The sequence below is a fragment of the Marmota flaviventris genome, chromosome 9 (assembly GCF_047511675.1).
Source record: "Marmota flaviventris isolate mMarFla1 chromosome 9, mMarFla1.hap1, whole genome shotgun sequence".
Lineage (NCBI taxonomy): Eukaryota > Metazoa > Chordata > Mammalia > Rodentia > Sciuridae > Marmota > Marmota flaviventris.
Window position 1 is genome coordinate 110,435,510 of NC_092506.1, and position 18,485 is coordinate 110,453,994.

Here is an 18,485-nt window from a genome sequence, read left to right on the forward strand (position 1 = left end):
TTTAATTAGAAAGCAATGAAAACAGAATGAATAGAACTGTTAGTGAATCTCTTAAAAATACTAGACCACCAAATGACTTTTTTCCCATTGATTCATATGCGGTTCAAATTCACCAAATACCAAAGGATCAAATATGGAAAAAAAAGTTACTGGGGAAAATACCTCTATAGAGAAAGATATCTTTCATATCTAAAAGAAACAGCAAGTGACTTTTAACAAGTTGGAAGATATGGACTTGAATAGCAGCTCTGTCTGTATGACCTCAGGCATGCTGCTAGACCTCCCGGAGCCTCATCTCCTAATGTATAAAATGGATAAGCTACCTTCCTCATTAGTTATTACAAAGATCAAATAAGTCATTTCTTAGGGTTTTCTCTGCTTGGATAACTCCAAACTCAGGACTTTTAGAACTGAATCCATAATCTCCTATTAGCCACACTAGTAAATGATCCCTAGTTACCCAAGCCCAAATCACCATCTCTCTCCCTCCTTCAATGATGATTTCTTCCTCTAATCACACACGTGACCTCCTCTTCATTCATACTGTTACCATCGTCTTTATTTTTCCAACCTTACCTTTTGCCATTCCTCCCTCTCCATCTTTAAAATCCTTTAGTTCTTTAGCTCCCAGAGAAAGATAAACTAGGGTGTCATACAAGGCACCTGGCACCTACCTGTCTCCCCGACACTTGCATCATCCTCAGGCAACCAGTCACAGTAAATAAGATCTCTTATCTCTAAATGAAGCCTGTCATTTGTCCATCTCTGCACAAGGAGATGTCTTTGCGTAGAACCTCTTTTCCTGTTTCTTCACCTCACTGTGTCATTCTTGTCCTCTGAGGCTTAGCTCAGGTTGCTAAAGAGCTTCTCTTGTTGCTATTCATCCTCCTCTGTAAGCGGAGGAGGATGAGTATTTCTTTTGTGACCACAGATATAATTTCAAGCAGAAAAAATCAAAATTGTTGTTCCTGGCTTGTCTATGTTACCTACTCTGTTGTTACGAGCTTCATTGTTAATTTCATCCACTCGTTAGTGTGGGTTTAGGTATCTCTATCATCCACCATAAACTCCCTGAAAGAAAGGATTATTTTTTTTCTCTGCTGTTCTAGCATTTAGCAAAGTGTCTTCCACAGGGTTTGTTAAATAAATAAAGTTTTTGATTTTCAAATGTTAACTTTAGTCACATAAAGGTGATACCCATATGAGTAATCTACTTAAGATATTGGAAATGTGCCTTCTCTGAGGTAGAAGAACTGAGGAAAGCAAGGCTCATGATATTGACAACAGAGTCAAAGTGTTTTGACCTCATTTTGTCTGAGACAAATTCATGGAAAAGTATAAAAACACGAGAGAGATATCCACAAACTTTTAAGAGCTCAGCAGTGAAATGTGAAATCTTCCCTAACTGTCCCAAAGCATTAGCACAAACACAAAAACACTTAGGGGGTTTGGGATTGTGCTCAACGAGCTTGCTGAGCATACACAAGGCCCTGGGTTTGATACCCAGCATATTGGGGGTGAGGCATAGCACACTGATAAATATGAAGTTTAAATTTTAAAAAGAAGTCTTTTTAAATATTTTACTGCACAAAAACTTAAAAAATCCTAAGATTAATTAGATACAGCAATAGTAGTGAATATGACATGTTATCTTTCAGTAAAATAATTTAACATTATACCACCATACATTCTGAAAAGTCACAAACACACAATAATTCAGATTTTCAGAACTTAAAATGTAAATTTCATTTTTTTGCTAAAGAAGAGACAAAAAACCCTTTTCATGAGTTATAAAAACTTGGTAGCACAACATTTTGAATCTGAGTTTTCTTAGGTAAAATAACAATCATGACACTGGTTGCCAATGTTTAAGGCCTGAATGTTAAAAATGGTTGAAATAGAACCTATTAGAGCTATGTGGAAATATAATTTGAATAACCAATACACTCTATTTCTCTTCCATTTCCCAAAAGCCTGAAATGGGGCAGTTACACACATAAGCAAATAAATAAAATGAAGACTCCTTTCTTTACCTCCACTATGCCTGGCGGAATCTGTAAGCACCACTCCAAAATTGTTGTTTGCTGCCTCTGAAACCACAGGATGCTTAGGGATGCCCACGGGTGGAGAAGAGGCCTGGGAATTTTTTGATGATGCTGTTTTTTCTAGGAAGGTTTAAAATAAAATAAATGAAAACCACTGCAACATAAGCTTATTTAGGTAACAACTTTAAAAAAAAAAAAGAGTACTGTGAAACTCAACTGACACATAGCTATAGATATGAATTTATCTTCTACAGCATCAAAATCTATCACCTATATTATATATACTTAACTGAGCTTAGGAATTGATAAAATATTACTTTGTCTTTTTCTTGTATCTTTAAAAGAAAGCTAAAAGTGTCTTCTTGTGAAGAAGTCAAAGGAGGAGAGTGAAGGCTTTAAACAATTAGCCCTTTTTTTAAAACTGTACATATTCCTTAACTTTAAAATAAAATTCATTTTAAAGAACTCCTGCTAAATTTTTTCCACAGGAAAAAGGTCACAATACGTTTCAATATTTCAATAGGCAAAAAGAGACATCAAGTGACTTTTTAAGAAAACTGAAATACATGTTTATTCTTCCATATTTATAGGCTAGACTCATTATAACTAAGGACTGATGGTGAAAATTAAGACAAGATGCATTTAAGAAGTATTCATTATTTTCTGGCCACACTTAGTAATTAGACAGAACAATCTTTCTCAAAAGCTAATAGATAATTTCTTCTCAATCCTTAGATCTCCCTTTTATCACAGTGACAAACTGAAAAACTCTTCCACCCAGTTCCCATCTCCACCCACTGATTCCTGGCCAGCCATGATGGCATCTTCAATCAAGCCTTCCCTCCCAACTGCTCCACAGGACGATCCTTCCCATGTACTCTCACACCCTGTTTAGAAATCTCCTAGCACCTGCCATATTCGGGTATCTTTGCCTACATTCCTGCCTTCCTCCAGTCCACCTGCACTTCATGCCCTGTTAGCAGAGAATCACCAGTTAGCACATCACATCCCTGCTCTGCTCAAAAGCTCTAGCTCATCTAGAGGAAAAATAAAAGTCCTTGCAAAGTACACAGAGTACTGTGTGATTTGACTACCCTGTCATCTCCCTGAGCACCTTTCCATAATAGCCACCCCCTCCTTACTTTGCTCATGTCACAGTGGCCCCTTGATATTTCTAGGGGTCATGATAATCATACCCCACCCTGGGGCCTTGGAACCTGCTCTTCTCTGCTAAAAATGTTCTCTCCCCTGATACCCACATGACTTTCTACTTTCTCTCTTTCAAGTTGCTCTGCAACTTATCACTAGTTGAGGACTTCCTTGGCCACCTCCTTAAATTGTAACCACTCCTCCCTATACACTTTACGTATCTGTCCCCTAATTCATTTCACTTGTTAAGACTACCTTCTAAAAAGACTTAACAACTTAAGTATAAGGCTATCCCAACTAAAATATGGGCTCTGTGAGGGCAAGGAGTTTTGCCTATTTTTGTACTCAGTAAATATTATCTGAACAGAATTAAATTCTGTCTTGCTGATATTTAAGTATGTATCTTACCTTCCCTATCAAAGCATAGCTCAACTAAGATGGCTCTTGTCATGTCCATCTCTGTCTTCCCTGCATCACCTATCCTAAAGCCTTGCATATCACAAGCTTTCAAAAATATTTGTGGAGCTGGGTCAAGTGGTACATGTCTGTAATCCCAGCAGCTTGGGAGGCTGATGCAAGAAGGTTGCAAGTTCAAGAGGCCAGCCTGGGCAACTTAGCAAGACCCTGTATAAAAATAAAAAATAAAAAGGGCCATTGATACAGTTCAGTTGTAGAGTGACCCTGGGTTTAATCCTCAGTACCACACACATACACATATAAATATACATATATTCTCATATATTTATATATTTATGTGTGTAGGGGTGTTACTAGGGACTGAACCCAGGGGCACTCTACCACTGAACTGTATCACTGGCCCTTTTTGAGATATATATATAAAATTTACCTATGGAATATTAGATGGACTAGTATAACACAACTGCCCCAATGTGGCAGGAAAAAAAGAGATGCTACAATGAGTTTGTTTATATCCAAGAATTTATATCTTGCATTTATATCCAAGAATCTCTACTATATAGAAGGATTCTTACTAATAAATTGACATCAAGAGAGCCAGCTCATTCTTCCAATAGAAATTCATACTCACCTTTGCTGGTTCGGAAGGTGAGCATGGCTGGCTGACCCTCACCTGCAGCACTTCTTGCCACCATCAAAACTTCATAAAGACTAGATGGCTCCAGTTCAGTTAAATGCAGCTCATTTTCACTTCCTGGGACTCGAACTGTGTGCCAGCTTCCCACGATACCAGCACCATCGTCCAGCTGCTCAAGAGAAATCCCAGAACAATGGGAGACAGAGGGCAGGAACTTTTCATCAAACTTGATAAACTAGATAAAACTTGATAAAAACTAGAATTCATTTAATTCTACAGAAGTTTGAGGAGGTGATGTACTATAAGTAAATTAGACACAATACTTTCTACATTAAGAAATATAAGAAGGAAGAACTCTTGTAAGAAGACTCCCAGCCCCATTGGCCCTCCCAGAGTCCATTCCCTTTGACCTGTAATGGGGACAATACCACCTTTCTTACTGGATTAATGGAAAAATACATATGTAATATTATTGGTAATACATAAAACATAGAATAAATATGTGATAAAGATAGTATATTAAATGTTTGTGTACATATATATATATATATATATATATATATATATGAATTATATATTTCTAGCATTCTTGCTTCATGTTTTGAAATTGTTCACTATGTGTTGGAGGAGATAAAAGAGATCCAATCAGTTATTTCTTGATTAATGAAATCAAGAACAAATACTGCATGAGGCTTTAGGGTGAATAATATTACCAGCAAAACTTACTTTCCTCATCTAGCATCATTACAATAGAAATCGTGGATAAACTTCTCAGTGTCATCACCTTAGTTTTTCCAGTCGTTAAAAATAACAGATGATCATTAACTAAACAATTAAATAATAGATACCAAAATGTCTTACAGAGAGAAAGTGATTTTAAATATGAGTATTTCTCCTCACATTTTGTTGGTTTATTTTATTAAGTAAAGAGAGGAAAACTCCTTTTGCTTTAATAAAAGCCCAGGGAGGACCATGAAGGAAAAACATTATCTGAAGAATGAATGAAAGAGGCCCAAGATTCACCAAAGTAAATGACAGAACAATATAAGATTTTAACACAATTAAGAAGTCAGCCCAAAATGCAAATGATAGTCAGAGATTATGCCAGAAGATTTCATTTAAACAGCTGTTTCTAATAAGAAGCTGCTCTATTTGCTGAATAAACTGTATTCTACTGTTAGCAAGGAATGCAATTATGGTTTTGAAAGTGGTTTATAGAGCCTGGCACCCAAGATAAAAAAAAATGCTATGTGGTTATTGAGTGTTTAGAATCCCAATTAGGGGGGAAATTATTTAGATGTCATTCTTACTGCTTTCATAAACCTGGTTAATCCAGCATGACTGGAGGGATATCTATGATAAATTCATCATTCTGGAAGCACTGTTGTTCTGTGTCCTGCCCTTCCACAAATGTAAAAGATAATACTAACACAGTGTACAAACAGGTTATATTGTGAGAAGATAAAAGTGATAATTGAGTAGGTGTTACCTTTCGATATTTCACAAAATAGGCATTGATGGGCAGTCCGCCATCTTTTCCTGCCCTCCAAACCAGGTTGTATGTGTCTGGTGTATGGGTTTGTGGGGGGCTCAGGATGATGGGGGCATCAGGGGCGGAGGTGCCACTGGCATTCTTCTCTGATAATGATTCCACTCCACTGGGATATATTTTCATTGGAATTGAGCTCAATAAGCCAGAGTCTGAACCATCTCTTTGGTCTCTTTCATCATTCTGGGTAGCATCAGAAGGTGTGACTGTTTCTGCTTTTGTATTTGTTTCAAAAGGAACTGGACAGAGAGAGAGAATGAGACAAGACAACTTGATGAAGTCACTATGTCAGTATCTTCTATCCAGTTAGTGATACTGACATTATTAGCACAATTAGAGTCCTAGAAGTTAAAATAGATAACATGTCAATGTATCACTCATGACAACATCTAATCTCTAGTAGCAAATCACTTGCTCAGGGGAGAGCAAATGAATTGTTTGGAAAAACAATTGCATGATGGAATAGTTGAGTGGCTTAAAGATGTTATTTTTGTTTTGCTCAGTACTAGTATTCCCTCTTCTGCAACAATAATTTGCTAGTTTAAACTCAAAAGTTTTAAGTTGAAGAACATTAGGTTTCACCTCCAGTTGGTAAATGAAACACAATGGGCAACACATTCCACCAGGAAAAAAGTGAAAGTGATAATAAGAAAGGATCAAGATTTAGGATTTTACCTACCAGGTAGCTAAATAAGTCTCCAAAGATACTTTCCAGAATTCATCCTCATGCACAGTCCCCTCCCGCACTGAACCCAGGTTCAAGTTTTGAAGAAGGTCTGACACTTCTACTTTCATTTATGCTCTTGGGAATCTAGCTATATGTCCGAGCTAGCCGTGTGTATGCTACATGGACAGAGACAGAGATGTGCCTCCATAAAGGTGTTACATGTGAGTAAAGCTACTTTGGCTGTTTCAGCCCCCCGTGCCCTCTGATTACAACTTGTATTATAAACCCAGCAAGGCCAGCAGAAGAACTGCCCAGTTGCACCTAATTAACAATCACAAGCAATAACAAAGGGGTTGTGATTTTAAATCACTAATCTTTGGGTATCAGTTATGGAGCAATAGATTCCCCATCCAATAGACTCCTACACAACACAACAACCTTTAAGAAAGAGGGAAGAAATGGAACTAACAAGACCAACATAGAAAAAGTTTTTGAAACAAGTCAGTTCCCATTCCTGATAAAAAACAGTGAAGAAACTAGAGATAGAAGGAACTTATCTCAACATAAAGCCTAAATGTGACAAACCCAAAACCAACATCATACTGAACAAGAAAAAACTGAAAACATTTCTTCTAAAATATAGAAGAAGACAAGGATATCTACTCTAATCACTCCTATTCAATATAGTACTTGAATGCCTTGCCAGAGCAATTAGGAAAGTAAAAAATATAAATAAGAAAGAAAGTAATCAAATTATCAACTGTTTGCAAATGATATGATCCTATACTTGGAAGATCTGAAAAGCTCAATCAGAAGACTGCTAGAGGTAATAAACATGTTCAGCAAAGTAGCAGTACGCAAAATCAACATACAAAAATCAATAACTTTCCCATAAACCAAAATGAAATAGCTGATAAAGAAATCAGGAAAACAATCCTATTCACACTAGCATTAAAAAAAAAAAAAAAGCCGAGAAGTTAAAAGACCTAAAATCATAGAACACAGAAGAAAGAAATTGAAGAAAACACTAGAAAATGGAAAACTTCCCAAGTTCATGGATAGGCAAAATTAATATCGCTAAAACAATCATATTACCAAAAGCAATATACAAATTTATCACAATATATAACATCAAATTATACTACAGAGCTATAGTAACAAAAATTACATAGTACTGGCATAAAAACAAACACATAGACCAATGGAAAAGAATAGAAGATACAGACAACCCACACAAATGCAGCCATCTGATCCTTGACAAAAGTACCAAAAACATACATTTGGAGAAAATGCAGACTTGTTAGTTGCACATGGTGGCACATTCCTGTAATCCCATTGACCTGGGAGGCTGAGGCAGGAGGATCACAAGTTCAAGGAAAGCCTCAGGAATTTAGATTTTTGTCTCAAAATTAAAAATGAAAAGGGCTGGGGATATAGCTCTGTGGCGAAACATCACTGAGTTCAAAACCCAGTACCCCACCCACCAAAATAAAGAAAGAAACTTGGGGCTGGGGATGTGGCTCAAGCGGTAGCGCGCTCACCTGGCATGTGTGGGGCGCTGGGTTAGATCCTCAGTACCACATAAAACATAAAGATGTTGTGTCCACCAAAAACTAAAAAATAAATATTTAAAAATTCTCTCTAAAAAAAAAAAAAAAGAAAGAAACTACCAAACTGAAGATAGATAAAACAAACAGATAGCCTTAATAGTTGGTACTAAACAGCATTACCTACTGGGCAGCTCGTCTCCAAAGATATATCCCAGAATTCCCACTTTTTCATAGTCCCCTCCCACCATGTACACTAACAGCATACAGATTATACGGAGGAAAGTAAAAATAATTTATTTGTACTGAAAAAATAGGTTCATACGTTCAAAAAATTACTGAGCACCTGTTATATGCCAAGCACTGTTCCAGATGTTTAATTCTACAACAGTCTTAGGTAAAGAGTAATACTTGCTGCTACTTTACAGATGAAGAAATTAAGGTTCTGAGAGACTAAGTGACAACAGCTGTCAGAAGAATGTTAGTGGTGCTGCCGTGAAAAAAAAAGGAGAGCAGTTTATGAATACAAATATCTGCCAGTATAATAAATCCAAAGGATTGACAGCTTACTTTCTCTCAAGTGCTATTAATACTGGCAACAAAAAGGTCTCCTGTTATTCACTCCTGTGTGGAGGAAGGGAACCGAGGAAAACACATGTTTTAGCTACACTTGAAGTCAGATTCCTGGGAAGAGGTGGGTTGTTTTTAGGAGAACTACTGCATTTTAGAAGAGAACCAAAGAAAACCAGATTAACTTTAAGGTCAGTTCTCTGTTAGTTTAAAGAGAAAAAATGACATTCCAGAGCATCCTTCATCAAGAAAACAAGAAGTCAGTGAGAAAATAAGGTAGAAGAATACTATTTAAATTCACTAAGACAACTTGAAAATATTGCTCCTGGCATGGCTGTGTTTACCTAGTGAGTCAGACATGCAATGGACATTCAGGGTTGATCTGGTGCCTGTTAATGTAGAGAAATGGACTCTCCAATTGGAGGTAATTTGCTGTGGCTTGGGGTGATGTGGAAGGATCTTTGTATCATTAGTAGTTTCATGGATCCTCTGGGCAGCTGACCACTGGGAAGTGGTATCTGGCCACAGGACAGTTCCCACACTACATGACACTTTATTTATACAGAGGGATTAAAAAAAAATATGCTGCTGCCCGTCTACTGCAAGAATATCAAAATTTCTTTTCTGTTATTCAGGGTGTAATGCAACTTTTCCACAACACTTATTTAAAAGGGAATCCAATTAACCTCTGCTGTTCCCAATTATATAACTTGGGCACTCACAAGTTATTAGATATGATTTTAAAGGTCTTAACAGTATAGATGCTCCTAGGTTGATGGTCAGGTTATAACCCAAAAACCTCATGGAAATGGAAAATACAGTTAAACTGGAAATGCATTTATTACTCTTAACTTACTGAATACAATGGCTAAGCAACATAGTACTCTATAGTGTCAGTTGTTCACCCTTGTAATGGAATGGCTAATGGTGAGCTGCAGCTCACTGCCACTGCCCACCATTATCATACTTCTGATTAACAACCCAGGAAAAGAGCAAAATTCTACTAAATGAGTTTTTACTAAATGAACATCACTTTCACATCATGAAAAAAAATCTGTAAGTCAGCTGGACACAGTGGCACATGCCCTGAAATACCAGGGACTTTGGAGGCTAAGGCAGGAGAATCTCAAGTTTGAGACAACTTAGCAAGACCTTGTCTCAAATATAAAAAATTTTAAAAGGGCTGCGGTGTGTAGCTCAATGTTAGCGCAACCTCAGACCATTGTAAATTGGAGATTGCCTGTACTTTCAGAGTTCAGGCAATACATGCTCTCACATGTATTATCTAAATTTATCTTCAAACAACTCCACGAATGAGTAGAATAGACACTTAATAATTTTTAAGATGGATTGGTTTTTGAATTAGAAAAAAAGATGAATAAAAACTATAGCAATGTCAGTGAATTTCCCAATTAAATAGGGAATACAACCACATCTGTCCAAGATATTCTCTCTGTCACTATGCATACCAGCAACCCCCACCCCACACTACTTTAGGAAGCCCAGGGCAACTCCCATTTTAGTTTTGAAGATATATATCGAAGACCTCATAAACCTAAGGTCCCTGGAAATAAAAAAAAAAAAGAGAGAGAAAGGAGAGCATCATCTTTTTCTTGGACCATCTCACTCTCCCTTCACAATAAAAGTAAATGACTCAGTACACTAGATTTAATAAGGCTCAGATTCCTATTTTTTAAAAAGTGGGTTCTAATTCACTGCTTCAAGTTCAATAAACTCAGCTAGGTCTCAATAATTATTACAGAGCATGTAAAAGAGATAACAGAAGAACACACAGGTAGGATGCTACTGATGGGATTATTATACATAAAAGTGGTAGCCATTAACTATTCAGAATCATGTCTGGCAGTAGAAGCTTTACATAAATACAAAGTATTAGGTTAAGACTGTTACTATCTAGTTATTATTAAATTATAGTTATCCATTTTATAACTATATATATATAGTTTAGGAAAGCACAAAATCCTGGAGCAGGGGAGAATCTTAAAGATCTTCTAATCTAAACAATTTGTATAACTTCTAAGGGCTTCAGATTTTTGAGAAAGTTGGACAAAATATCTAGTTCTATCAACCATGACATGTATGTCTCCTTATTTCATATATTTACATAAAATAATCAGTTTTGCTAAATTCTGCCCAAGCAGCTCCTGCATTATACCTATCACAAAGCTAAAAGTAAAAGCAGGGTCACTTTTACTTTTGCCAACTGGAATAGATATATAAACATGAACACATATATGCATATACATATTCATATATATGTATAAATTTATACAACACCCAAGCACCTTCCTAAGAGTTCTTTTTTTTTTTTTTTTTTTGAGAGAGAGAGAGTTCTTAAGGTTACTAAAATCACAACTAATTCTTCTTTTCGTTAAATACCACCACAATGGAAACCTGTAATAATAGTTAATAGTTATCATAACCTAATAACTGATGTTCATGAAAAGCTTTCTGTTACCAGACATAATTTTAAGAAGCTTACATGTATTAGCTACTTGAAATCTCACACTAATCCTACTGTGAGCAGGACACCTTCACAACACCTGTTACACAGGTGAGGCAAAAAGCACAAAGTTCAGTAACTGGCCCTGGATTACAAAGCTCTGTGTGTCAGAGCCAGGGCTCTAACAGCCCACAGGCCTCAACTCCACATCATTTCTACCTCTACCATTCTGGAGTAGCCCAAGGTAGAAACAGAAGTCACTGGCCTTCCCCACTTATCTCCCAATCTCCAATTTCATCCAGAGCTAGAAGCTCCTTATTTGCATCTGAAAATAAATTGGAGTGCATACATCCAAACTCTGCACACTTCAAACATCACTCTTCTGCCAAAGACCACTCACTGGCCCCACCTCTGGTTTAATGGCATCCATACACTGATGGTGTGGTCTATACTGTGGAGGATAAGACAGGCAAAAAAGACCTGTGTGGAACCAGACTGTGAATTTATTAAAGTAAGAAATTCTGGAGCCCCAGACCTGTTACCCAGAAACAAGAATGTGGACTCTAGGATCAGGATAAGCACTGACTTTGACTCCATGGGCTCTGAGGATCCAGACAGAAAGGTAACACAGGAAGCCCTTCAATGCAGAAGACTAGGGCAGGGACCTCAGTTGACCATCACTAAAGGCAGAACTGAATATTCTGACTCTCAGAGATAAATATGGCAACAATCTCTTAAACTGATCAATCAGTTGTTAAAGAACCAATGATATAAGGTTTGAATTCGAATTTCATTAACTTTGACTTAATTTTCATTACTATTGACATTCTACATGCCTATATTTCAAAAATCATGTAACATTAAGTTATTACCATAAAAAACAGCAGCATATAAATACTATGATTCATCCTATTAGAAAAGTAATTTTGGGTAAGATAGGGAAAATACATAGATACAGGTATTATTTTATAGGACCATAAGTTTGTATTCTCAATGAAGGCAAACCTGTAGACTTTGAATACTACACTTATCAAGGATTTGTCTAAAAAAAGTCAACAATAACATTATCAGTAGCTCAGAAAACTAAAAACATTAATCCCAAAGTCAAGTTATAGTTTGAGCTTGCTCCCAACTAAAACCATACTATTTGACAAGCAGGCACTTAACAAAAACACTAGAAATGGAGAAGGACATTCATCTAATTCACAGATGGAAAAATACTCCAAAATACAGTTCTACATTCACTGTTACAGGGGCTGCATTTATTAAAATGACATATTTCTAATCACCTTTTCTCTTACTATAAAAAGAGATTATGCAACTGAGGAAAATACTAATGGAAACTCACCAACTGTAAGAAATGCCTCTGACTGTGTGGTGCCATGATCATTTGTAGCTTCGCAGATATATTTCCCAGCATGCTCCTGAGTAACAGCCTGAATAGAGAGCGAGCTTGAGCCAGCTCGGGACATGATGAAGTAGACAGGCACTGGGTCAAGGGCTCCAGGTCTTAATAAGTGTGACTTTCGAGATTTGGACCTAAGGACTTGAGATGGATGGCTGGTTATCAATCCGTGGGAGCCATACCAACGAATGACTGGAACTGGCACTCCAGTGGCATTGCAGGACAAAGTCACAAAGTCTCCATCTACCACTCTGGCACTTGCTGGTGCAGTAATTATAACTGGCTTAAATCCACTGTCTGTAAAAAAAATAATTCACATACCAAAATTAGAAACATTATAGTCTCTATGCTGCAAAATAATTTCATCCTTTTACAGAAATGTAATAATAGTAATGATTAAAACAAAGATATTTCCCTTCCGGTTGGTTCCTGTCTCAATTTTTACCAAGTGCGACTGTCAATAAAAAGTAACATTTTCATAACTGTGGGCCTCTAGACATTCCTACATATATTTCTTAACCTTTCAGAAAAGGATTGTATATAAGGAATCTATTGAGAGCTTTCCAATAGGGATACTATACATATTTGACCACGGTAAATACAAGAGGTGAAGCCAAAACTTTAGACTTTAATGTGAAAAAGAGATGTAAAGGATATAAAACTATCTTTTCAAGAAAATGGTCAATTCTGGGATAATCTGATTATAAAAATCCTGGGAGGGAAAAATCCTATTTTAAATAAAATTTATACACAATTTCTTATCATCCATACGAACAACATTGATACTTCTAAATTAGAGTGGCGGCAAGTCTCTCCTTTTAGTACTGGTATTCTGGGCAGTATTTTTAAGTAGCCTACCATGGAATATTGATCAACACAAAAGATATCTTTGCTCTTGTCCAATTTCCAAATTTTTGCAAAGTGAGGGAGTGTAAAATGCTATTTCACCAGTCATGACCTGCAAATCCCTGAGTGCTAACAAAGGTGAACATCATCTTTTCATGTGTTTACATACAATTCCTATTTTTCCTTCTCTGTGAAATGCCTTTGTTAATTTTTCTATGGTGTCATTTATCTTTGGAAAATGGATCAGAGTTCTTTGTGTATAATATACACTATTCTTTTGTTTAGTTATATAGGTTACTAGTATCTTCCCTTAGTTTACTGTTTCTTTTCACTTTCAATAGTATCTTTTAATAATGAGTATATTTTCATTTCAATGTAGTCATATGATTTTAAATTATTCTTTTAAAATGTATTATTAAAATCAATATTGATTATACATATTCTCTCATTTTGGAATCAGTTTCTAAGGTCATCAAAATACTTTGATTAAATTTTAATTGGAATACTATCTTCAGAAAAAATTTTTGAAAGATAAGACAACCCTATAATACTGAATTTTGCTATCTATTAACTGGTATATCTTCCTATATAACTGTCTGCTTTAAAGGAGCTAATATTTTCTTAAAATATTTAATTTTTAACTGATTTTGTTTGTTGCTGGCATATAGAAAGGCAATTGATTCTTGTTTATTGGTCTTCATCCAACCACTTTGATAAATACCATTATTTCTAATAAGATATGTAATGATCATAATATCAAGTAAACTATTTGGATATTGTATAATGGCAATCATGTCAGCTTATAAATTAGTAACTATTTGGGTTCTTATTTCTCTTCTGCCTTTTTGTGCTGAACAGAATCTACGGTGACTAGAAGAGATTTTAAAGGGAGTGCTTTGGGCTATGCTCCATGCAGAACACTTGCCTAGTGTTTTAGTCAGCTTTTTCACTGCTATAACCAAAACACCTGACAAGGACAATTTTAGAGGAGGAAAAGTTTATTTGGCACTCAAAGGTCTCAGTCTACAGACAACTGGCTCCATTGTTCTGGATCCAAGGTAAAGCAGAACATCATAGCTGATGAGTGTGGTAGATGAAAGCAGCTCAGGACATGACTACCAGGAAGCAGAGAAAGAGAGTTCCACTCACCAGGGACAAAACAGAAATCCCAAAGGCAAGGCCAAGTGACCTACCTCCTCCAGCCATACCCTACCTGCCTTCAATTACTGCCCTGTTAATCTCTATAAGTAGATTAATTCACTGGGGTTACAACTATCAATAACGCTCATCATTTAGTCATTTCACGTCTGAATCTTCTTGCATTTTCTCACACATGAGCTTTTGGGAGGATACCTCATATATAAACCATGACACCTAGCATGCTCAAGGCCCTGGGGGGGAGGGAGGGGGAGAGGGAGGGAGGAAAAAAGGGAGGGAGGGAGGGAAGGAAGGGAAGAAAGAAAGGAAGAAAAAAAGTGTTTCTTATATTTCACCATTAAAAATGATGTTTTGTGTAAGTTTTTGTTAGTCTTAGCAAACTAAGAAAATTCCTTTCCATTTCTATTTTTCTGAATGTCTAACATGGATATTGAATTATGTCCAGTGTTTTTGTACTTCTAGTGGATAATCATATGTTGTATCTCCTTTATTAGATAAGTGGGTGAAAGACACTTTAAATTTTCTGATGGATTTCTGGGATAATTGCTTGATCAAGAGGTATTTTCTTTCTTACATATTGCTGGTTTGCTCATTTTTCACTTAGTATTTTTATATGCACGTTCATAAAAAGACCGGCCTTTGATTTTGCTTTTTTGTACCATCCTTTTGTGAATCTGGAATCAGGATTACACTAATTGGAAAGTTCCATCTCTTCCTCTTTTCTGGAAGAGTTGTGTAAGAGTTGGAATGATCTGTAACTTGCAAGCTTGGTAGAACCTCCATAAAACCATCTGGTCTGGTATGTTCTCTGTGGGAAGATTTTCAACTCCTAATTCAATTTCTTTCATAGCTGTAGGACTAGTCAGGCTTTTTATTTACTTAAGTCAGTCTTGCTAAGTCATATTTTTTCCTCAGAATTTGTTCATGCTATAGTTTGGATTTTGAATTCCCCCAAAGCCCACCCACATACTAAAGACTTGGCTGCCAGCCTATGGTATCCTAAGAAGTAGCAGAACCTTTAAGAGGTAACGCCTAAAGAAATTTAGGTCACTAAGGGCATTACCTTGAGGATATTAAGACCCCTGTCCCCTCCTGTCTTTCTGTTCCCAGTCTCCATGAGATAAACAGGCCCCTTCCACGATGACCTCCTGCCACGATGTACTCTGCACCACAGGACCAAAGCAACAGGGCCAAGGGATGAAGGACAGATACCTCTGACACCATGAGCCAAAACTAAAGCTTTTCTCTTTTTAAACTCATTGTCTCAGGTGTTTTGTCACATGATACAAAACTAACACTGCCCACTTCTGTTTATATTTGCAAATTACTGTTATAAAGTTTATCCTAGCCATCTTATTATTTTTGATCTCCATAAGCCTTGTACTTGGAGCTCCATTTTTATTCTCATTGTTTATTTTTACCTACTTTCTTTACTCTTAATCAATTTTGCCAAAGGTTTGTCTATTTTATTAGATTTTAGAAAGAACTAACTTATTGTTTATTGATCTTCTTTATCTTTATTATTTAATTGATTCAGATCTGCCCTTATCTATATTATCTCCTTTCTTCTGCTTTCTTTGAATCTATTCTGTTGCTTTTTTCACTTCACTTACTAATTTTCAGCCTTACTAGTCTTCTTCTATAAGTATATAAAGGCTATATCTCTCTAAATTTTATTTTGGGTACCCCCACAAAACTTATCTATGGCATTGTTATTATCATTCAGTCTGAAGTATTTTAAATTTCCACTACAATTTCTTTTGTGGTCCACCTATTGGAAGTATAATTTTAAATTTCCAAATACACGGCAAGTTTTTTAAAAACTTACCTTTCTATTATTAACTTTTAAATTAATTACATAAGGTAAAAATATTCACTGTGTCATAGTCATTCTCTGAAATCTGAAATGCTTATAACTCATGAATAGTTAATTTTCCTAATATACAAAGGACTCTTACAAATCAAAAACGTAAGACTAAAAACCTAAATTCTATAAATGGGCAGAAGACAATGAAGAATCAATATACAGAGAAATAAATCCAAAGGTCTCACAAACATGTAAAAAGAGACCTCTTTTCATCCATAATAAAAGAAATATAGACTATAAGGTATATAACTTCATAACAATTATGGAAAGCAATTCAGTAATAGCTATTAGTAAGTTCATTTCTGGGAATTTCTTTTATAGATACTCACATGTGTGGAAAATAATCTTTACAGAAGGACCTTCATTATATAACAACTATAATGATAAAAGATTAGAAGCAGACATCCATAAGGTACTAGTCAAATTGTTACAACTACATAATAGAATACTAAAGAGCCATAGTTTTTAAAAGGAATGAAAATACTCTGTTATGTACCATGTAGACAATACCCAAAATACATATTAAGTAAAAAATTTAAAGAATGCCCCTTATGTAGGAAACAGAGAGTGTTACACACACTTTTGTATGCGCGTGTAACGGTTTGTATATGCACAAAGTCAAGAAACTGATAAAATCAGTTAGTTCTAAAGAGGCTGCAGAATAGAAATGAGAGACATAATTTACTTTATATCTTTTTAAATTATGTATCTTGAGAACATATTTTTTTAAAAATAATTTTTTCCTAATTCTTTTTTTTCCCTCTGGTAGTGGGAATGAAGACAAGGACCTCATGCATGCTAGGCATTCTACCACCAAACTACATCCTAGTATAAAAACAATTTTCTAATGAGCATGATGAAATAAGGTTGTTTCTTCACGAACATGTCTATCTTCCACTAGAAATAAATATGGAAAATTAACATAGTTCTCATATAGTGTAGCATTATTTCTTTCAGTAAAAAGGGCTTTGTTTTTAATTGCTGCAAAAGCTTATTGTGAAGTTTTATATAATCACATGATCTAAAAGTTTACCTTTTTCAACTTGAAGTCTTCCAGTGGACTGCATAAATCCAATCCCATTATCTGCCACACACTGATACAGTCCAGAGTCTTCCATTGTAACCCCAGTAATTTTCAGTCCATTTCCTGCAGTTAAATGTCGTGGGGAAGGACGAATAGGCTGTGCATTATGAAACCAGGTACGGTTAGGTGCTGGGTTCCCACGAACATCACAAGTGAAAAGTACTGTGGCACCCAGAGATACTTTCTGATCTTCCAGTCCCTTAGAAATTGAAGCATGTTCTGAAAATAAAACATGCAAATTAAACTCTACCCCTCAAGATGTATTTTTTAAATTATCACACAGGTCAAATAAAATCTTCTACCAATAACTAGTTGAGGTTGTATTCTTTATTCACATTCTTCCATCTGCTGTGGTCATCAATAAAAAAGTTAGAAATATATTTTAACTTTCCACTAATAGAATAAACCATATATTACTAATAAGATATTGTCTCCTTTTTTTAGATAGATTCACCCACTTAACTTTTCCAACACACACATAGTTTCTAATCCTAGGCTTCTTTTAGCATTTATTTCAGGTGACTAGGTTAAAGGAAAGTAATTGTTTCCCTGTATTTCACACTAAACAAGAGCCAGAAAAGAAAAATCTATTATTCATTTTAAATTCTTTTTATGGTCAAGTCTATTTCGAGGTTAGGTGTATAACAGAGAAGAATAAATAAGTAAATAAGAAAGAAACTTCCTTTAAGAGCCATAAAGTCACTTTGTATTTAGAAAAGTAAACGATTTATCAATATTTGCAGCATATGCCTTAAATAAGTAATTATGCATATTAACCTACTCCCGATTATCACCACATGTCCATGTGCACACCCATGTGGGGGGTGCAGATAGGTGCTGGAGATGAAACCCAGTGCCTCACATATGGTAAGCCAGTGCTCTACCACTGAGCTACACCCCAGCCCAATCACTGCATCATGCAGCCACTTGCCAAACACTTCCTAAATCCCAGTATTGTGAACCTACATTAGGCCATGAGTGCTAAGTAAATCACTTGGAAAAAATTTACAAAAACTATATTTACTATGAAATTAATTTTATTTCTGGCTTTCATGTAAATCTGTTTTGAAAAAGGAAAAC

At 35.8% G+C, this 18,485-nt stretch overlaps 1 protein-coding gene across 3 annotated transcripts in view; it reads right to left on the minus strand.

Annotated features, from left to right (window-relative positions):
* The window catches only part of Cdon (cell adhesion associated, oncogene regulated), a 96,193-nt gene that overhangs the window by 36,258 nt on the left and 41,450 nt on the right, over window positions 1–18,485 (minus strand). For all 3 annotated transcript variants that reach the window (XM_071616845.1, XM_027945526.2, XM_071616846.1), the window contains exons 7-11: window positions 17,355–17,624; window positions 12,394–12,747; window positions 5,738–6,036; window positions 4,243–4,417; window positions 2,034–2,165 (exon numbers count right to left, since the gene is read on the minus strand). In XM_071616845.1, coding sequence (XP_071472946.1) covers window positions 2,034–2,165; window positions 4,243–4,417; window positions 5,738–6,036; window positions 12,394–12,747; window positions 17,355–17,624 — 1,230 coding nt within the window. The remainder of the gene's footprint in view (window positions 1–2,033; window positions 2,166–4,242; window positions 4,418–5,737; window positions 6,037–12,393; window positions 12,748–17,354; window positions 17,625–18,485) is intronic.